The sequence below is a fragment of the Asterias rubens genome, chromosome 4, assembly GCF_902459465.1.
Source record: "Asterias rubens chromosome 4, eAstRub1.3, whole genome shotgun sequence".
In the NCBI taxonomy this organism is placed as follows: Eukaryota; Metazoa; Echinodermata; class Asteroidea; order Forcipulatida; family Asteriidae; genus Asterias; species Asterias rubens.
Genome location: NC_047065.1, coordinates 17,695,415 through 17,716,056, shown reverse-complemented (window position 1 = coordinate 17,716,056; position 20,642 = coordinate 17,695,415). Strand labels below are relative to the sequence as shown.

At 37.1% G+C, this 20,642-nt stretch overlaps 1 protein-coding gene across 2 annotated transcripts; it reads right to left on the bottom strand.

The window, feature by feature from the left end:
• Window positions 1-6,141: 6,141 nt before the first annotated feature.
• Window positions 6,142-19,337, bottom strand: LOC117289576 (cubilin-like). Of its 2 annotated transcripts, none has more exons than XM_033770735.1 (10): window positions 19,048-19,337; window positions 18,606-18,842; window positions 17,250-17,507; window positions 13,761-13,912; window positions 13,011-13,290; window positions 12,237-12,407; window positions 11,308-11,517; window positions 10,904-11,023; window positions 9,181-9,364; window positions 6,142-8,110 (listed from the first exon to the last, which is right to left on the bottom strand). In XM_033770735.1, exons 2-10 carry the CDS (start codon window positions 18,805-18,807, stop codon window positions 7,651-7,653), a joined length of 2,037 nt encoding a protein of 678 aa, XP_033626626.1. In that variant the 5' UTR covers window positions 18,808-18,842; window positions 19,048-19,337; the 3' UTR covers window positions 6,142-7,650. The 2 variants fall into 2 exon arrangements, with proteins under 2 accessions (XP_033626626.1, XP_033626625.1); XM_033770734.1 differs by having other exon boundaries at window positions 19,061-19,337.
• Between the last annotated feature and the right edge of the window lie 1,305 nt (window positions 19,338-20,642).

The following is a 20,642-nucleotide window of genomic DNA, read 5'->3' as shown; positions in this document are numbered from 1 at the left end:
ATTGAATGCAAATAGGGTAAAAAGTTACCTATCATATCCGAACTGTGCTTTTCCGAATTCAATCAGCACACATAAGATGATATTTGTTGTATAACAAACACATTATAACAAAAACAATACAACAATAAGCGATTGTCAAACAGAAACAGAAACAACAAAATATGGGGAAAATCACAACGAAAAGCAATAAGCAGCTACTCTTCCTTACACCGGGAAAACCTCATTTTACTTACAAAATGAAGGAACAACGTAATCATTATTACAATCCAATGATCTTACAAAGGTCTCTAGCCTCCTTCTAATTAGAAGGTGAAACTTAAAGGCAGTGGACACTATTGGTACTTACTCAAAATAATTATTAGCACAAAACGTTACTAACGAGTAATGGGGAGAGGTTGATAGTAAAAAACATTTTGAGAAACGGCTCCCTCTGAAGTGAAGTAGTTTTCGAGAACGAAATAATTTTCATCGAATTTGATTTCGAGACCTCACATTTAGAATTATTTGAGGTCTCGAAATCAAGCATCCGAAAGCGCACAACTTCGTGTGACAAGGGTGTTTTTTCTTTTATTTCTCTCGCAACTTCGATGACCGATTGAGCTCAAATTTTCACAGGTTTCTTATTTTATGCATACGTTGTACTTGAGATATACCAAGAGAGAAGACTGGTCTGTGACAGTTACCAATATTGTCCACTGTCTTTAAAGGCGGTTGACACTGTTTTATTGGTAATCTCAAAAAATGTATTATTATAAATAATAATGGGGAGAGGTTGATAGTATAAACATTCTGAGAAACAGTACCCTCTGAAGTGACTAGTTTTCGAGAAAAGAAGTAGTTTTCTGCGAATTTGATTTCGAGACTTCAGATTTTTTTAGGTCTCGAAATCAAGCACCTGAAAGCTCACAACTTCGTGTGACCACGGTGCGACAAGAACGTTTTTTTCTTTCTTTCATTAATATCTCGCAACTTTGACGACCGATTGAGCTCAAATTTTGACAGGTTTGTTATTTTATGCATATGTTGAGATACACCAAGTGAGAAGACTGGTCTACCAATAGTGTCCAGTGTCTTTAATAATAAGGTTTATCTATTGTTCAGGGACCCAGCGAGGTTTTTATAATTTTGCCAACGAAACGAACAAGACAGTTTACGGGTGGCACGCCTATTGTGCGTAGACCCATCAGCATCAACACACGACACTGCTCTTCCTGGGTACCCTGTCTACTTGTTACTTACTTTATAAGAACAACAGACCAACCAACAAACAAACAAACAAACAAAAAAACACAAACAAACAAACAATGTAGGGTGGCACAGCTAATGAGCGTAGACCCATCAGCATCAACACACGACACTGCTCTTCCTGGGTACCCTGTCTACTTGTTACTTACTTTATATAACCAGACAACAACAACAATAAACAACAAACCCAAACAACAACCAAACTGCCACAACAAACGAGACAACAACAAACAGACAACCTGTACCGAACGCTTTCAAACACCCCTTACTTTAAATAACAAACCAAACCAAAAAACAACAAACACAAACAAACAAACAAACAAACAATTAAACAAATCAACACACAAACAAACAAACAATGTAGGGTGGCACAGCTAATGTGCGTAGACCCATCAGCATCAACACACGACACTTCTCTTCCTGGGTACCCTGTCTACTTGTTACTTACTTTATAATAACTACAGACCAACAAACAAACAAACAAACAAACAAAAAAACACAAACAAACAAACAATGTAGGGTGGCACAGCTAATGAGCGTAGACCCATCAGCATCAACACACGACACTGCTCTTCCTGGGTACCCTGTCTACTTGTTACTTACTTTATAAGAACAACAGACCAACCAACCAACAAACAAACAAACAAAAAAACACAAACAAACAAACAATGTAGGGTGGCACAGCTAATGTGCGTTAACCCATCAGCATCAACACACGACACTGCTCTTCCTGGGTACCCTGTCTACTTGTTACTTACTTTATAATAACTACAGACCAACAAACACACAAACAAACAAACAAACAAATCAACAAATCAACACAAACAAACAAACAAACAATGTAGGGTGGCACGCCTAATCTGCGTAGACCCATCAGCATCAACACACGACACTGCTCTTCCTGGGTACCCTGTCTACTTGTTACTTACTTTATAATAACTACAGACCAACAAACAAACAAACAAACAAATAAACACAAACAAACAAACAAACAAACAAACAAACAAACAATGTAGGGTGGCACAGCTAATGTGCGTAGACCCATCAGCATAAACACACGACACTGCTCTTCCTGGGTACCCTGTCTACTTGTTACTTACTTTATAATAACTACAGACAAACCAACAAACAAACAAATAAACACAAACAAACAAACAAACAAACAAAAAAACAAACAATGTAGGGTGGCACAGCTAATGTGCGTGGACCCATCAGCATCAACACACGACACTGCTCTTCCTGGGTACCCTGTCTACTTGTTACTTACTTTATAATAACTACAGACCAACCAACAAACAAACAAACAAACAAACAAACAAACAAACAAACAAACAAACAAACAAACAAACAAACAAACAAACAAACAAACAAACAAACAAACAAACAAACAAACAAACAAACAAACAAACAAACAAACAAACAAACAAACAAACAAACAAACAAACAAACAAACAAACAAACAAGCAAGCAAACAAACAAACAAACAAACAACAAACAAACAAACAAACAAACAAACAAACAAACAAACAAACAAACAAACAAACAAACAAACAAACAAACAAACAAACAAACAAACAAACAAACAAACAAACAAACAAACAAACAAACAAACAAACAAACAAACAAACAAACAAACAAACAAACAAACAAACAAACAAACAAACAAACAAACAAACAAACAAACAAACAAACAAACAACAAACAAACAAACAAACAAACAAACAAACAAACAAACAAACAAACAAACAAACAAACAAACAAACAAACAACAACAAACAAACAAACAAACAAACAAACAAACAAACAAACAAACAAACAAACAAACAAACAAACAAACAAACAAACAAACAAACAAACAAACAAACAAACAAACAAACAAACAAACAAACAAACAAACAAACAAACAAACAATGTAGGGTGGCACAGCTAATGTGCGTAGACCCATCAGCATCAACACACGACACTGCTCTTCCTGGGTACCCTGTCTACTTGTTACTTACTTTATAATAACTACATACTAACAAACAAACAAACAAACTAACAAACAAACACATAAACAAACAAACAAACAAACAAATCAACATCAACGACACTGCTCTTCCTGTTTACTATGTTTACTATTTGAAAGAAGCTGATTTCAACTGATAATGGTAGGTATGGGTGTCAGTTACCACAAAAAAAAGTAAGGACCAATTAGGGGTGGGGAAACCGTTTCCCCGGGGGTAATTAAAACCCGGGGGTTAATTACCTAAAATTTACCCAAAGTATGTTGTGTTTGGTATCAAATGAAAGGAAATTTAATTTTGAACCAAGTAAATGATGTTCATTTTGTCATGTTATCATCCTGTGAAAAGTTACACTTGATTTAAGATGTGGCGCTTGCTAACACAGGATCAACAAGGTTATTACACACATTCTAATGTAAAAACCTTAAAACTATTATTTTACAATACTTTGTGTCTATCAAAGTGTACCACACTGTTTGAGGGTTCAAATTAACTTGGTTTAAGACATTTTAAGTGGATACTACTGGTACTGACTAGCCAAACGTGACAGAAAGTTTATTAAAGACCCTAAACACATTAATGGGCCACCACGGCTTGAATGGCAGTTTCCTCTACATCGCTCAGTTATTCAGTGTCTGTAACATCAAAATGTCAGCAGCACACTCTACATGCAAACACACATGACATGCCAGCTTTTATGCTGCTACATTTCATGGTTTGGTACTGCCTCTCCCCTTCCTTGCAGTTGCAGCAAATTGTTGTTAAAAGATTTCTGGGGTGATACTCCGACAAGCATCTTGAGTCTCAATTGATTGTTGGTATCAAACTCCCAGCCTCTTCCAAGGGGCTCAAAGAGAGGTTTTGAGATGCTTCAACATCACAACTTGGAGGTGTTCACGGAGGGAGTGTTGTGCTGTTGCATTTGGTGTTGGTGGTACACGATCAGGATCTATTTTTTCCTTCGCTGCTTGCCTTTGGCAACCTTGCCAGGACGTAATGTGGTCAGTGCATGTTAATCATCAAGACAAGTTTAATGGGAAGAGAAGACATTGATGCTTTTAAGTTCCAGTGCATCTTAGTTTAAATAATATTCCCAAGAAAGTAGAAAGTTCAGATGTTAAAAGCCAGTGCAGGGTGGCACGCCTAATGTACGTAGACCCATCAGCATCAACACAGGCATGATGCCGCTCTTCCTGGGTACCCTGATCTTTTCAAGGTTTCACCTTTTCAATAAGGTTTGCCTCATTCCTTTTCTTTTCTCTTCTTTATTCTTTTCTTATCTCTTTTCTTTTTTCTCTTTTTTTTTCTTCCTCTTTTTTTTCTTTTCTTTTCTCCCCTTTTTTTTGTTCTTCTTTTCTTTTCTTTTCTTTCCCTTTTGTTCTTCTTTTCATTTCTTTTCTTTTCTCTTTTTTCTTTCTTTTTCTTTACTGTTCTTTTCCCTTTTTTCTTCTTTTTTTCTTTTCTCATCCCGTCTTTTTTCTTGTCTTTTTTCTTGTCTTTTTCTATTTTTCTTTATCCCCTTGTTTTTCTTTTCGTTTCTTCTTTTTCTGGCTTTTTCCTCCTTGCCTTACCCTTTCCCGATTTGTGGAATTTTCTTTCGGAATATTTGTTTTAAAATATAATCTAATAAAGGGAATTTATAATTTTACTCCGCACCCCATCCTCTTGCCCTTCTGTTTGTTTTGCACGAATAAAACTACATGTATACAAGTCAAAGCAGGTATTAATTAATGTTGCAACTAAAGCTTATCAAATACAAAGAATTGAAGTGAACTGAACACCCGAATGAACATTTAATGAAATAAATAATGGTTGCACCCTCCCGCCCTCGGATTGGACCCCCTCCAACCAATCATCCAGATATATTAAGTGATACAAAACAGCATTTGACTACGAAACACGCACGAACAACGAGGAAGCAAAACCACAGATCAGTAACCATGGACGTGTTTAGCAAACTGTACATGATAAACTCAATTAAGATTTGACATATTTACCAATTACAAATCCAGGCAGTTTATTGACATACAACCTAATTTGTAGCATCGTAGTTTCGGCCCATCCCTCCACTTCGTGGTTTCCAAGGAGGTGGAACTCCATCCAGTCAGCCTATCTCCTGATCTATTATGGGTCATTATGTGATGTAAAACTCTTCAGTGTAGAAATTACAACAGCCAAAACTCGTCCAAAAAAAGGAAAATCAACTGTTCATGAATACTGCAAGAAACTATGGTGTTGGTGATAAGCACAGTTTAATATCTTGGATTTGTGGATGAATTTGTAGTCAACGTTGCGTTGTTATGTCCTATAGTTTGTAAACCCGCCTATAGTGCGCGTTACTAGAATCGATGACGTCGATGACGTCGACGTACTAGTGATGTCAAGCAAATGTTTGTGACGCAAACAATCACTACGCGCTGCTTTCCATCAGTGACGCAAGAAAAACCCGCTTCAAACCGAATGCAAAATTCGGCGAACGGTCAAGGAGGTTAACAATACGTTACAAGTTTGCTATTAATAATACTTTTGTAGGCCTTCTTGTTTGCCAGCCATAAGCATCGATCGTATGAATTTTCAATTAAAACTCAACGATTTTTTTTTTTACAATCGCGTATTAAATCCTTTGCCAAAAGGAATCCCACCATGAGTGGGGAAAATGTTAGTTTCATTTTATGAACTAACCGATTATAAAGGTTACTCCAGGAGCAACAATTAGTTCCGTCCAAATTACTGACAAAAAAAATTCCTAAGAGTGAATTTTTGAAAACATTATTACAGGGTAGAAAAGAAATTACTATTCTACACACCAATTATGTTTATAATAAGGCAAATTTTTACTCACACACAAGTACTTAAAAACATAAATCCAACAGATTAATTATTAAAATTTTATTTAACTTTATAGAACTGCATCAAACACAAGTTACCTTCTTTTTAAAGGCGATAAATTTGAAATTTAATTAGAGATCAAAACAAAACTTATATAATTATTATCTTCTGTGTAGCAAATAGTCTTTGTAAAAATAAAAAAGTAGACTTTCAACATATTTACATAAAATTCAAGGAAATTTTTACCAACATGTCGAAAAAGTTTATTTACAATTATAAGATGAAAGACATTTACAAAGGAGGTAGCTTTTCGGGACGGATTCACAAATCGATATCTCTTTTTACTGGAAATTCATGCTGCAAAAAACTTGTTATCACATGTAAACATAAGCGAACGTGCGAGCTCATTTCTATCCGATGGGAAGGCATTTACTTTCGCTAACCTTTGACAACAAAATTATTTTTTTGCAATGTTTAACTTTGGCAGACCAATTCATCAATTATATCAGTATACTTATATCCCAATACAAAGGAATATTTTACAGGCGCTCCAGAGTCGCGCCAGAGCAAAATCATGAAAAGTTCGCAATGAAAAGTTGGACGTTTGAAACAGTTAGGAGCGACAGGACCGCTAGAAGTCAAAAGATCGACTGTTGCATTTGTTCAGAACGACTCTGGAGCGACTTGGTTTTAGACGTAGATCTTTTCATGAGCCGAGCCAATGATAATGTTAAGTTCGCCTGTCTGAAACCAAAACTTATTTGGGTTCAGTCGCTCTTTATTACAGTCGCTCTTTATTTGGTTCGGTGCCACTCTGGCACGCCTGTCTGAAACGGGTGTTAAAAATAAATACTGTTTGACACTTTTAAAACCGCAGCAATCGGGAAATGAAAGTATGCTATTGGGCTATATACATTATCTAAGAGGAACTTCAATGAAAACTTATTCATCAATGATTCCAGTTACTTTTAAAGGTGAAGAGAAGATCGACAACTATGGCAAAATGGCTTTTTCAAGGACATACCAGTATGAACTTTTCTTGTGGAATTGGTCAATAAATCTTCTTCTTCTTCTGTTTCATACCAGACCACAAGGCGCAGACACTCCCATGCACATAATATTGACAAATGTTAGGGGTCTATACATGTACAGTACAAGGAATCAGAAGTTGATAACACATGTATCATGTCAAAAACAGAAGAGACTGATATTGATATAAAACCTACACACAGCAATAACAACATTATCTATGGTCTATACAATAATTATAACTTATGTAAACCTATATTATGTTGGGCATCCCAATATAGTACTTGTATAAAGCCTATGGTCACAAAGCATACAGTATTCACATCTTCTTGAATACATGTATATTCATTAGGAATGTTCATTAAAACTGTTTAACATTTCTAATTGATGGATGAATAGAGCACAACATGAAGTAGTGGTAAAATGTCACTGACAAACTCAATGCAAGTAGTTTGTGCTCTATTTTTCATCCATAAATTGGAGTTGTTAAAAATATGAAGTTTATTTACATATTCATTGATTGCTCATTTTGGTTTCTTCCTTATTGTTCTTCAGCTGGTCTTCCCTTTATACCTTTTAATGGAGGCAGAGTTCCACCCCTAGGTTGTCTAATCCCCTGGGCTGAACTCAAACCTTCATTTACATGTACCCCTCCATTTACCCCTGATGGGTTATCTGCAGTGGGCGGGGCATACTGAAATGCTGGAGGGGGGAGAACAGGTGCATTTAGACTTTTAGGTGTGTTTTCAAGTTGATCAGGAACGGCATAATCCTCTTCATCCTCCCGTTTGTATATATTACTGGGCTCAGGGGCTGGAGGCACTGGGTAGCCGTTCTGGGAACCTTGGATAGGGGGTACATCAACTGGGTTGTTCCAGATCTCAGAGTACTTCGGGGGTAAGGATGAAGCTGGTTGGGGGTAGGGGGAAGGTGCTTGATGGGTGTAAGAAGAAGGTGCCGAGGAAGTAATTGGCCCTGGGAGATAGGTTGGGTTCTGGACACTGTAAGAAAAAAAGGAAAATAGTAGTTCAAACTTACTTTCAACAAAATAATTCACAACTTTGTACATGTACATTGTAATATTATTTAAAGTCTTTACAGCTACTTATAAACACATGTAGTAAGGTTAAAATTAACATCAATTGGTAGAAAACTGAAGTAATGTGAACAGCTTGTATGGGGGATTAATCTCTTTTCAGAAAAAAGAGGAAGATGTAGTTCGAACCAGGAATATTATATTGATTGCTCAGACCTAATCTCCCTAACAGTTAAGCATTAAGCTGGACCATTAATTGAAGACAGTGGTCCAGGTCTGATATTAAGCTGGACCATTAATTGAAGACAGTGGTCCAGGTCTGATATTAAGCTGGACCATTAATTGAAGACAGTGGTCCAGGTCTGATATTAAGCTGGACCATTAATTGAAGACAGTGGTCCAGGTCTGATATTAAGCTGGACCATTAATTGAAGACAGTGGTCCAGGTCTGATATTAAGCTGGACCATTAATTGAAGACAGTGGTCCAGGTCTGATATTAAGCTGGACCATTAATTGAAGACAGTGGTCCAGGTCTGATATTAAGCTGGACCATTAATTGAAGACAGTGGTCCAGGTCTGATATTAAGCTGGACCATTAATTGAAGACAGTGGTCCAGGTCTGATATTAAGCTGCACCATTAATTGAAGACAGTGGTCCAGGTCTGATATTAAGCTGGTCCAGGTCTGATATTAAGCTGGTCCAGGTCTGATATTAAGCTGGACCATTACTTGAAGACAGTGGTCCAGGTCTGATATTAAGCTGGACCATTAATTGAAGACAGTGGTCCAGGTCTGATATTAAGCTGGTCCAGGTCTGATATTAAGCTGGTCCAGGTCTGATATTAAGCTGGACCATTAAAGGGGACCACTATGAGGTAGATTTAAATAATTTAATGGAACATATCAATATTTCCTCCATGAAGTGTCAGGGCTGGCATGCTACCATCAAACGGGTTGGTTCATACTTCCTACACCATCCAAAGCTTTCACATTAAGTTCCACTTAGAATAACAACAACATAATTCTAAACTTACTCATTATTCTGAGATGAAATAGTTGACAATGCTGTTCCATTTGCAGATGGAGCTCTAGTTGTAGTGGGTCTTCTAGCAGTATTATTCAGACAGCAGCATGCAGTACAAAGCCCAATCCCAATAAGTGCCATGCAACCAAGTATAATTCCAACAATCATTAACCAAGTCAGATCATCCTCAGCACCTGTTAGAAAATATGAAATAAGTTATTACATGTAAATTAGTTTAGAAAGAAAATCACAAATGGAAAATAAGAAGGGCAACCATTTATGTGACAGACCAGCTCCCAGGAAATGGGTAAGCAAATCACCCTAAGAGAATTGTTATTCCTTTTGTCCTTAGTAATATGATTGGGTTTTATATAACACCCAAGCGGATCCTTGCCATTTGATTGGAGGATTGTCCGTCACGTGATAGCAAATAAAAGTACCATTGCACGCTGAGTCACTCGCCGTGCTTTTTCGTTCCATCCGAAAAGTACCATTGCACGCTGGCACGCTGCCAGCGTGCAATGGTACTTTTCGGATGGAACGAAAAAGCTGAGTAAAAACATCACTGCGTGCGCGTGTCTTTGGTAACGCAGCAGGTGTTACTGCAAGAAGGCATAGTAAAATTACTAGCATTCGGCTTCTACAGTTGAAATTGTTTGTTTTGAAAGTTGTTTCTTTCAATCAAAATGACAAAGTTCTACTTGGATGTTATATAAAACAAATAATGAATGTTTTTCATTCGTGCAATGGTGCGAATATGTTCATTCGTTGAAAGCTGGAATGTTCCATTCAACTCGGCTCCGCCTCGTTGAATAGAACATTCCATCTTTCAACTCATGAACATATTCGCACCATTGCACTCATAAACATTCATTATGTGTATAATATTCAACTCCTTACTTGCTACTCTCCTCTCCATTGACTATTTTAACATGCTGGAACTAACAATGTTTTCTTCAACCGTTTCCCTCTTTGCTAATACTAATTAAAATCTCTGCTTTCTAGTCTATTATACACTGTTCATCCATGATAGGCTGTATCCTTGATGCCACAAAGCCATTTCTTACACTCTGACCGCACCCACTACCCAATTCAATTCAGTCCCCCAGTCAACTTCTCAACACTGAGCGAATTCCACTCTCTCAATATCCCTCAAATCCTGTACCATCTTGACATCACCCACCTAATTCTCCCGCCCTGGCTGATCCCCATCCCCCATTGCCCAGCCATCTACTCTTGGCTTACTCCTAATCCCTAACTCAACACTCAAAGTCATTACTGACAACATCCATCCTCTTCATCCGAGTTATCGCCACAGTGATTGAATCAATCACTGTGGAGACCACGAAACTCCCAAAACAATGGTCATTCTATGATCACCGGGGTGACCCTTAACCACAGTCAGTTACTCAACACTCAAGGTCATTACTGACAACATCCATCCTCTTCATCTGAGTTATCTCCACAGTGATTCAATCAAACACTGTGGAGACCAAGAAACTCCCAAAACAATGGTCAATCTATGATCACCGGGGTGACCCTTAACCACAGTCAACTACTCAACACTCAAGGTCATTACTCACTGCATCAATCGTCTTCATCCGAATTATCCCCACAGTGATTGAATCAATCACTGTGGAGACCAAGGAACTCCCAAAACAATGGTCATTCTATGATCACCGGGGTGACCCTTAACCCCAGTCAACTACTCAACACTCAAGGTCATTACTCACCGCATCCATCGTCTTCATCCGAGTTATCGCCACAGTGATTGTATCCATCACATACCAAGGAACTTCCAATACAATGGTCATTCTTACAATGATAGTCATTGTCTGCACAGCCATAAGCATCTAGAAGAAAGTCCGACATTTATGTTAATAGGGAAGGTGTAACAATCCATGATTGATTACCGTATTTCCATTTCCAGCATGCAAAGTTTCACATCCTACTAATCCAGGATTGAAAATCATAATAATTCATTACATATTTAGTGCACATTCTCCATCCCAGGATGTTTAAAGGTGCAATTTATAATAAACAACTCTATTAACATTACATCAAAATAACTGTCTACTAAAAATACTCAGACAACTATAAAGCTTGAATTGAAACAGTTTGTTAATAATTACGTTACCTTCATAGAAGATGGTGTACAACGCTTTAAATCCTAAATATCCAGCATTAGCGGCACCGTCTGTATGGAATACTAGACTAGCAAACATATCACTGCTTGTATAACGCCCTACATCACTACCACATAGGGTACCTAATGTTGCATGGTCAGAGTCCAGTTGACCATCATTAACTCGAATGTAGTCTGAAGATGAACTTCCACAGTTTGAAGCTAAAGGTTAAGATGACAGATGGGATGTTTTATTAGTTATTGTAAGTATTTGTACTTGTACAAAACATGAATAAATAGTGAATTTTATGTCAAATTTATAAAATGACATCAACATTGAGTATAAAAGGCAAACCTACACAAACAGTAACATTGCCATAAATCATATAGTTTAATAAATTGTTAATTGATATTGCGACCATTCCATAAAATGTACACAAGCGCATAACAAAATAATAAGACCATAATTAAAAACTTAATAACTGGTAAAATCAAGGAAATACCATAACCCCCCCCCCCAAAAGAAACCCCAAAAAACCAAAACCCAATAATAATATTTAAAAAATAAAATTAGAAAAAGTACAAGACTCTTACAGGAGTTCCAAAACATTAAAAATGTCAATATAAAGACAGTAGATACAACAGTAAAAATGCATTGACATAAAGACAGTAGATACAACAGTAAAAATGCATTGACATAAAGACAGTAGATACAACAGTAAAAACGCATTGACATAAAGATAGTAGATACAACAGTAAAAATGCACTGACATAAAGACAGTAGATACAACTGGAGCAATAAAAATAGTAAAAAGCTTGTTCTAAAAAGATAAGTCTTCAGAACAGATTTAAAAACGTTAAGGCTATCAGTGATCCTAACATCTAAGTTGGCTTGTGATGAAAATTAAAATTAAACAAAAAGGATTTTACAAAATACTTACAAGATGGAAGATCGACTTGAATAAAATCAATGAGGACTTTTTCATAGCTTCGAGATCCAACAATCTGAACAGAGCAGCTAGAATGATGATCATAAGAGCCTTGGGGGAAGTTACTATGAGACACAATAAACCCACTACGTTCAGTCAAGACTGCATGGCGGATATCACACACTGTCATGACAAAAACACAGATAGAATTGTCACTGTTGTAGAATGGACAGAATTTAGTTTCATGAGTAATATCATTGCTGTACACAAACTTGCTAAGCAAAACAAAATCGTGCTTAGCAAAAATAGGTTATCGGCCAGATTATAATACAGTAACCACTGTTGTGACTGGTTCCCCACACATTTCTTGCTCAGCAAAGAGAAAATTTGCTCAGCAGAAACTTCTGCCTAACATATGGGCCCAGGTCGTGGTCGTTAATATATTTACTGTCAAATCGATCCTAAACTATATTTAAAGCTCTAGATACATGAAGGTTCAGTGTTGAGACCAAGACTAAGCACATTGGTTGAGTCCTAGGAAAAACAAAAACCTGCAAAGTACTTCAGAACCACAACCCCAAGCAGAAGAAACAGTGTAGGACTATCTTTAACAAAAAAGGCTTTCTCAGAGCAATGATAAGAAGAATCACTTCTCCCTCCTCCTCTGCCAAACTACAAACATTATATTTTCCATTAAAACCAAAAGATTTCTAACCTGGAATTGTAAACTTGTATAATTCCATATCCTACTAATGAATCTCCTAATATGACAATGATGATCTTTACCTGATGTCTGCACAGATTCTCCAGTATCTGAACTTGTCCTGAATCCAATAGAACCAATTGCATATTCAGCATAAAATCCTTGGAATGATGCCGATATATCTGTGTGAAACTGGATATAAATAGATGGTCCACTTGACTCAACTAAGGATGGCGGGGCGTTGTTGAATCCACCACAGTATCGACCAATCAAAGGAGACACTAGATAAGATCCATCACGTACTTCAACAAAATCATAGATGCAAGTCTGGGATGGCTCCAAATCAAATGATGTGAAACGGAGCTGTGAGAGAGAAAAAACACACAAATAATTACATTGGTAGTCAATTTGATTTCACTGTAAAACTACCAATTTATAAAATGGAGACTGGGACCACTTCAATGCTTTTTAAGTTTTAGTTTTGGATTTAGATTAAAAATATATATATATATTTTTTTTTCTTCCATTGAAGATAATGTAATAACAATTAGGTAGGTAGGAATGGCTAATTCTCTGTTATTAAGCAGGCCTGGAATTACACGCAGGCTACAGAGGCCATGGCCTCCATATTGCCCCTGGCATTGGTGACCTTCAAATATTTCCCATTGAATTTAAGACCTCTAATGTAAGTGCCCTTTACAAAGTGAAAGTTGCCTTGCCCTTTCAAGATATTTAAGAATGAAGTTCCAGGCTGGTATTAGGCCCAAATATAAAATAAATATTACATTAAGATGTGATAATGATTTTGACAGAAACTGTCTGTAAACACTTACCTGAATAGTTTCTGCTTCATCCGAAACAATGACAATAAAAAAACAGTCTTGATTATGATCATAAGAATCTGGATAACCTGGACTGAAGAATTCACCAGTAGTCTCCTCCAACACTGAAACACAAAACTCACTGGAGCTTGTTGGTAAAGGCTCTGTATGAGAAAGGGACAAGAAATATCACATAGTATCATGAGAGAGACTAGTAAGCTCTTTTGTAATTAGAGTAAGATGCAAGACTGCCTGGAGCTTGTTGGTAAATGCTCTGTATGAGAAAGGAACAAGAAATATCACAAGTATCATGAGAGAGACTAGTAAGCTCTTTGTAATAAGAGTAAGATGCAAGACTGGCTGGAGCTTGTTGGTAAAGGCTCTGTATGAGAAAGGGACAAGAAATATCACATAGTATCATGAGAGAGACTATTTAGCCCTTTGTAATTAAAGTAAGATGCAAGACTGGCTGGAGCTTCTTGGTAAAGGCTCTGTATGAGAAAGGAACAAGAAATATCACATAGTATCATGAGAGAGACTAGTAAGCTCTTTGTTATTAGAGTAAGATGCAAGACTGGCTGGAGCTTGTTGGTAAAGGCTCTGTATGAGAAAGGAACAAGAAATATCACATAGTATCATGAGAGAGACTATTTAGCCCTTTGTAATTAGAGTAAGATGCAAGACTGGCTGGAGCTTGTTGGTAAAGGCTCTGTATGAGAAAGGGACAATAAATATCACATAGTATCATGAGAGAGACTATTTAGCCCTTTGTAATTAGAGTAAGATGCAAGACTGGCTGGAGCTTGTTCGTAAAGGCTCTGTATGAGAAAGGAACAAGAAATATCACATAGTATCATGAGAGAGACTATTTAGCCCTTTGTAATTAGAGTAAGATGCAAGACTGGCTGGAGCTTCTTGGTAAAGGCTCTGTATGAGAAAGGGACAAGAAATATCACATAGTATCATGAGAGAGACTATTTAGCCCTTTGTAATTAGAGTAAGATGCAAGACTGGCTGGAGCTTGTTGGTAAAGGCTCTGTATGAGAAAGGAACAAGAAATATCACATAGTATCATGAGAGAGACTATTTAGCCCTTTGTAATTAGAGTAAGATGCAAGACTGGCTGGAGCTTCTTGGTAAAGGCTCTGTATGAGAAAGGGACAAGAAATATCACATAGTATCATGAGAGAGACTATTTAGTCTTTTGTAATTGGAGTAAGATGCAAGACTGCCTGGAGCTTGTTGGTAAAGGCTCTGTATGAGAAAGGAACAAGAAATATCACATAGTATCATGAGAGAGACTATTTAGCCCTTTGTAATTAGAGTAAGATGCAAGACTGGCTGGAGCTTCTTGGTAAAGGCTCTGTATGAGAAAGGGACAAGAAATATCACATAGTATCATGAGAGAGACTATTTAGCCCTTTGTAATTAGAGTAAGATGCAAGACTGGCTGGAGCTTGTTGGTAAATGCTCTGTATGAGAAAGGAACAGGATTCATGAAATATCACATTGTATCATGAGAGAGACTAGTAAGCCCTTTGTAATTAGAGTAAGATGCAAGACTGCCTGGAGCTTGTTGGTAAATGCTCTGTATGAGAAAGGAACAAGAAATATCACAAGTATCATGAGAGAGACTAGTAAGCTCTTTGTAATAAGAGTAAGATGCAAGACTGGCTGGAGCTTGTTGGTAAAGGCTCTGTATGAGAAAGGGACAAGAAATATCACAAGTATCATGAGAGAGACTAGTAAGCTCTTTGTAATTAGAGTGAGATGCAAGACTGGCTGGAGCTTGTTGGTAAAGGCTCTGTATGAGAAAGGGACAAGAAATATCACATACTGTAGTATCATGAGAGAGACTATTTAGCCCTTTGTAATTAGAGTAAGATGCAAGACTGGCTGGAGCTTGTTGGTAAATGCTCTGTATGAGAAAGGAACAATAAATATCACATAGTATCATGAGAGAGACTATTTAGCCCTCTGTTATTAGAGTGAGATGCAAGACTGGCTGGAGCTTGTTGGTAAAGGCTCTGTATGAGAAAGGGACAAGAAATATCACATAGTATCATGAGAGAGACTATTTAGCCTTTTGTAATTAGAGTAAGATGCAAGACTGGCTGGAGCTTGTTGGTAAATGCTCTGTATGAGAAAGGGACAAGAAATATCACATAGTATCATGAGAGAGACTATTTAGCCCTTTGTAATTAGAGTAAGATGCAAGACTGGCTGGAGCTTCTTGGTAAAGGCTCTGTATGAGAAAGGAACAAGAAATATCACATAGTATCATGAGAGAGACTATTTAGCCCTTTGTAATTAGAGTAAGATGCAAGACTGGCTGGAGCTTGTTGGTAAAGGCTCTGTATGAGAAAGGGACAAGAAATATCACATAGTATCATGAGAGAGACTATTTAGCCTTTTGTAATTAGAGTAAGATGCAAGACTGGCTGGAGCTTCTTGGTAAAGGCTCTGTATGAGAAAGGGACAAGAAATATCACATAGTATCATGAGAGAGACTATTTAGCCCTTTGTAATTAGAGTAAGATGCAAGACTGGCTGGAGCTTGTTGGTAAAGGCTCTGTATGAGAAAGGAACAAGAAATATCACATAGTATCATGAGAGAGACTATTTAGCCCTCTGTTATTAGAGTGAGATGCAAGACTGGCTGGAGCTTGTTGGTAAAGGCTCTGTATGAGAAAGGGACAAGAAATATCATATAGTATCATGAGAGAGACTAGTAAGCTCTTTGTTATAAGAGTGAGATGCAAGACTGGCTGGAGCTTGTTGGTAAAGGCTCTGTATGAGAAAGGAACAAGAAATATCACATAGTATCGTGAGAGAGACTATTTAGCCTTTTGTAATTAGAGTAAGATGCAAGACTGGCTGGAGCTTGTTGGTAAAGGCTCTGTATGAGAAAGGGACAAGAAATATCACAAGTATCATGAGAGAGACTAGTAAGCTCTTTGTAATTAGAGTTAGATGCAAGAGCTTGTTGGTAAAAGCTAAGTATGAAATGGGGATAAGAAAAATTGTTTTAAAATGCTGTCTTCCACAAAATATAATAATGCACTCTAACACAGTAAAATGAAAGACTTGTATTTAATTCTAATACACACAATTGTAGAGCCAGACTATGCTCTGCTCATGAGTGGGATTCGAACCAGGGTCCACTTTCTTAACTATCTTTCTTAATTAACTTAGTTTACAATCACAGCTTATTCCTAGACAAGTACAATTATTTCAAGAAAATCTCTTATATCAATAAAAATCAAAAGGAAACATCAAAGTCAGCCCTCTGTAAAATAACACAGCACCAACAGCATTATAACTGTTGTGTGCCCTCTACTTGTGATGTGGTGCCCTTGCAAAGTTTCAATACACTGGTTTAAATTGTCCTCATACTGTACAAGTGCCCCTAACCAGATGACAATTTGAGAGCCCGTTCAAGAGCAAAATTCATGGCCTGCAAAATAATGCAATATTACATGGCACCATACAGTCACATACCTCGATAATCTGAAGACACTGACTGTGCCACTAAACTAAACCCAGCTTCTTCAATCGATCCATCAGATACAAAATGGATAACTAAATGGCGCCCTCTGGATGTAATAACAGGAGGTACTGTCTGGCCACAGAATGTTCCAATTAATGGATCAGCATCTGAATCTCCATCATGGATTGTGATGTAATCATATAAACAGGTAGCGTATTCATTAGGGTCCTCCATTGTGAAGGATGTGAAGTAGATACGAACTCTTCTACCTGTAAGAAGGATTGGAAAACACACTAAAGTATTGCAACTTACTAATTATCATCAGTAACAGTTCACATTAGAAGCTTACATTAAAATACCTAATGATGAGTATATTATATAAATTAATAAAAATAAATAAATAAACAAACAAACAAGTAAACAATTTAATTATAGATAAATAAATAAATATATTAATTAACTAACAAATAGGGGCCTAAACAAATATGCAAATAAACAAATGATGTGAGGTATAAACACATTATAAAAATATAAATATGCAACGTAGACATAGATTAACCTAGATCTGAAATAGGTTGATGTGATTTTGATCAATATGCAATATCTAGCACAAATTAATTGTCTTCAAACTGTCAAGGATTAATTTTGTTGTGTTTTTTTCTTCTTTGTTTTTCTTTTGTTTGTTGGTTTTACTGCGCCTTGAACACCCAACAGGGTGGATACGTGCGCATTACAAGATTATTATAAACACAACAAAAATGACATTTCACTGAAGTAGTTCACATTAAGATTACCTGGTTATAATAACAATAACATCATATATTTGGTTTGCGGTAACACCATGTGTGTATCTACTTGCCAGGTAGAGTTGTTCTTGGGGAACTGTCTTGCTTTATTCTACTGCCGTGGAGTAGATAATCGGAGGGTTGGGAGACTTCTCAGTTCTGAAAAGAACTGTCCTGTTTTTTTAACTATTACCAGGGCGGATGGTATAGAAATTAGACTGGACTACTACTTTAGCTTATAGGATCGTAATTAACTGTACTGCCGCAGAGTCAGTTCTGAAATTGGTCTCAACGTTTCGACTAGCTTGCTCTAGTCATCGTGCTCATATACCATCCGCCCTGGTAATAGTTAAAAAAACAGGACAGTTCTTTTCAGAACTGAGAAGTCTCCTGACCCTCCGATTATCTACTCCACGGCAGTAGAATAAAGCAAGACAGTTCCCTAAGAACAACTCTACCTGGCAAGTAGATACACACATGGTGTTACCGCAAACCAAATATATATTGATACCTCACCATGCAATGCCTCAAATCCTATAACAATAACATCAAAAGTAAAAGTTTCTTTAAAATTGTTCTCACCGTTTGGGGCGACTATATTATAGTTGCAGTCCAAGTTGGATGGATAATTTGAAGGGAAATACAAAGATGTAAGAGTTTCCTCTGAACTGTCAGTCTCTAGAGTGATCATTTCTTGCCAACATCCATCAATGATGAAGACATGATTACTAAGAAGAAGAAGCATGAAGATACAGCCTGATGTGACATATGACCTTCCTCCCATGTTTATGTCTCTGCTGCATGTGTGTGAACAACGCACTAAGTACATAATGTAATGAACAAGTTACGGAGTACATGTAATTTAAAATGTCTTTTGGAAAAGTTTTCGAAGTGCAATGATGGTACAATGTAGTACAAATGAATGAGGCTTTTAATATTAAGTTTAAATGGCTAACCAAAACATAGGCCTACCCTGCCCCCTGAAACAGTTCAAGCAATTATGATCAAATTAAATGTGTCTTACAAAAAGAAATTACCACTTGAATTCAGATGCAGTCGTTTCCTTCTTTAGCTAGCTGTCACACTCACAGACGGGTTAGACAGGCCGGACCCCAGAACCAAGAAACAAGATCAAGAAATTAGATTCAACATGGCCGCGTCGACACAAATTGTTGAGTACTGCAGCAGGTCCCGTCCCGAATGCTTTGTTTGCTTGGTCAGGAAAATCAATATTTCTAACAAAAGCTTTAAAGCCTACGGTTGAATGCATCTTAGCACAATAAAACACACGTAGTCTGCACCGTATCGGGACGACATGACAGGGGCGGAACACGCCGTATATGTTTCCATGGTACCCACGGGGGACTCAGTAAACATTTTTCTGTGACCTCTTCGGATCGGCATCCTAGAGTTCACGATTGGTTCACGATTGGTTGACGATTGCTGGCTTGTGGATCTGGGGGGGGGGGGGGGGGGGTTGAAATTATAAGGCTCTACTTTTTCCATGAGAAACATAAAACCTATGCGGATTTTTCACACACTGTCTTTAGTTAACAGGATGGACAACAGAAAAATAGCAACACTGCACGCCTACGTTATTTCATCGATTTTGTTTTGTGGATGGGGCAAATGTAATGGGAGTGGCAATGTATCTAAGAAGAAGGCGGCTCACCCCCCCCCCCCGAATCAGTTAAAGACAATGGACACTATTGGTATATGTCAAAGACCAGTCTTCTCACTTGGTGTATCTCAACATAACTATGCATAAAACAAAAAACCTGTGAAAATTTGAGCTTGATTGGTCGTCGGAGTTGCGAGATAACTATGAAAGAAAAAATTGTGGAAAATTACTTCTTTCTCAAAAACTATCAACCTCTCCCCATTACTCATTTACCAAGTGAGTTTTTGGCTGATAATTATTTTGAGTAATTACCAATAGTGTCACTGCCTTTAAGTTAACCCAATAATATGAGCCGTAGATCTAATTATTATGGGACATTCCATGAAAATGGGTATACATCTGGAATATGTCTTCCAGAGTGATTTTTGTTGTTGTAAGTTATAGTTTACACTGAGTTTCCGAATAAATTGCAACGCCCATTGCTCAAGAATTAGGACGTATACAAGCCGGTTATTGTATGACAGAATAAAATACAAAACAGTACATGGAAATAAACACAATCAAAGGGAATAATTAACGATGGCTTTAATTAATTACTTTTCACCATATGCAGCCTGCTAAGAAAGCACTTTTATTGGTTTGTGGATCTGGGTAAAAAAAAAAACCTTTTTAAATTTTACAAACAAACAACATGTTTAAAGGCAGTGGACACTATTGGTAATTACTCAAAATATGTATTAGCATAAAACCTTACTTTGTAACGAGTGGTGAGAGGTTGATAGTATAAAACATTGTGAAAAACGGCTGAAACGTAGTCTTCGAGAAAGAAGTAATTTTTCACGAATTTGATTTCGAGACCTCAGATTTAGAATTTGAGGTCTTGAAATCAAGCATCTGAAAGCACAGCTTCGTGTGACGGTGTTTTTTCTTCCATTATTATCTCGCAACTTCGACGAGCAATAATATTGAGCTAAAATTTTCACTGGTTTGTTATTTTT

What these genes read in the sequence shown, in the direction of transcription:
- LOC117289576 (XM_033770735.1), bottom strand. Translation starts at nt 18,807, where the DNA reads ATGGGAGGAAGGTCATATGTCACATCAGGCTGTATCTTCATGCTTCTT. An exon ending in ATGAAGCAGAAACTATTCAG is followed by an intron (nt 13,291 to 13,760) that starts GTAAGTGTTTAC and finishes TCTCTCTCACAG; the next exon opens with CTCCGTTTCACATCATTTGA. An exon ending in GGATGAAGACGATGGATGCG is followed by an intron (nt 9,365 to 10,903) that starts GTGAGTAATGAC and finishes ATTTTCTAACAG; the next exon opens with GTGCTGAGGATGATCTGACT.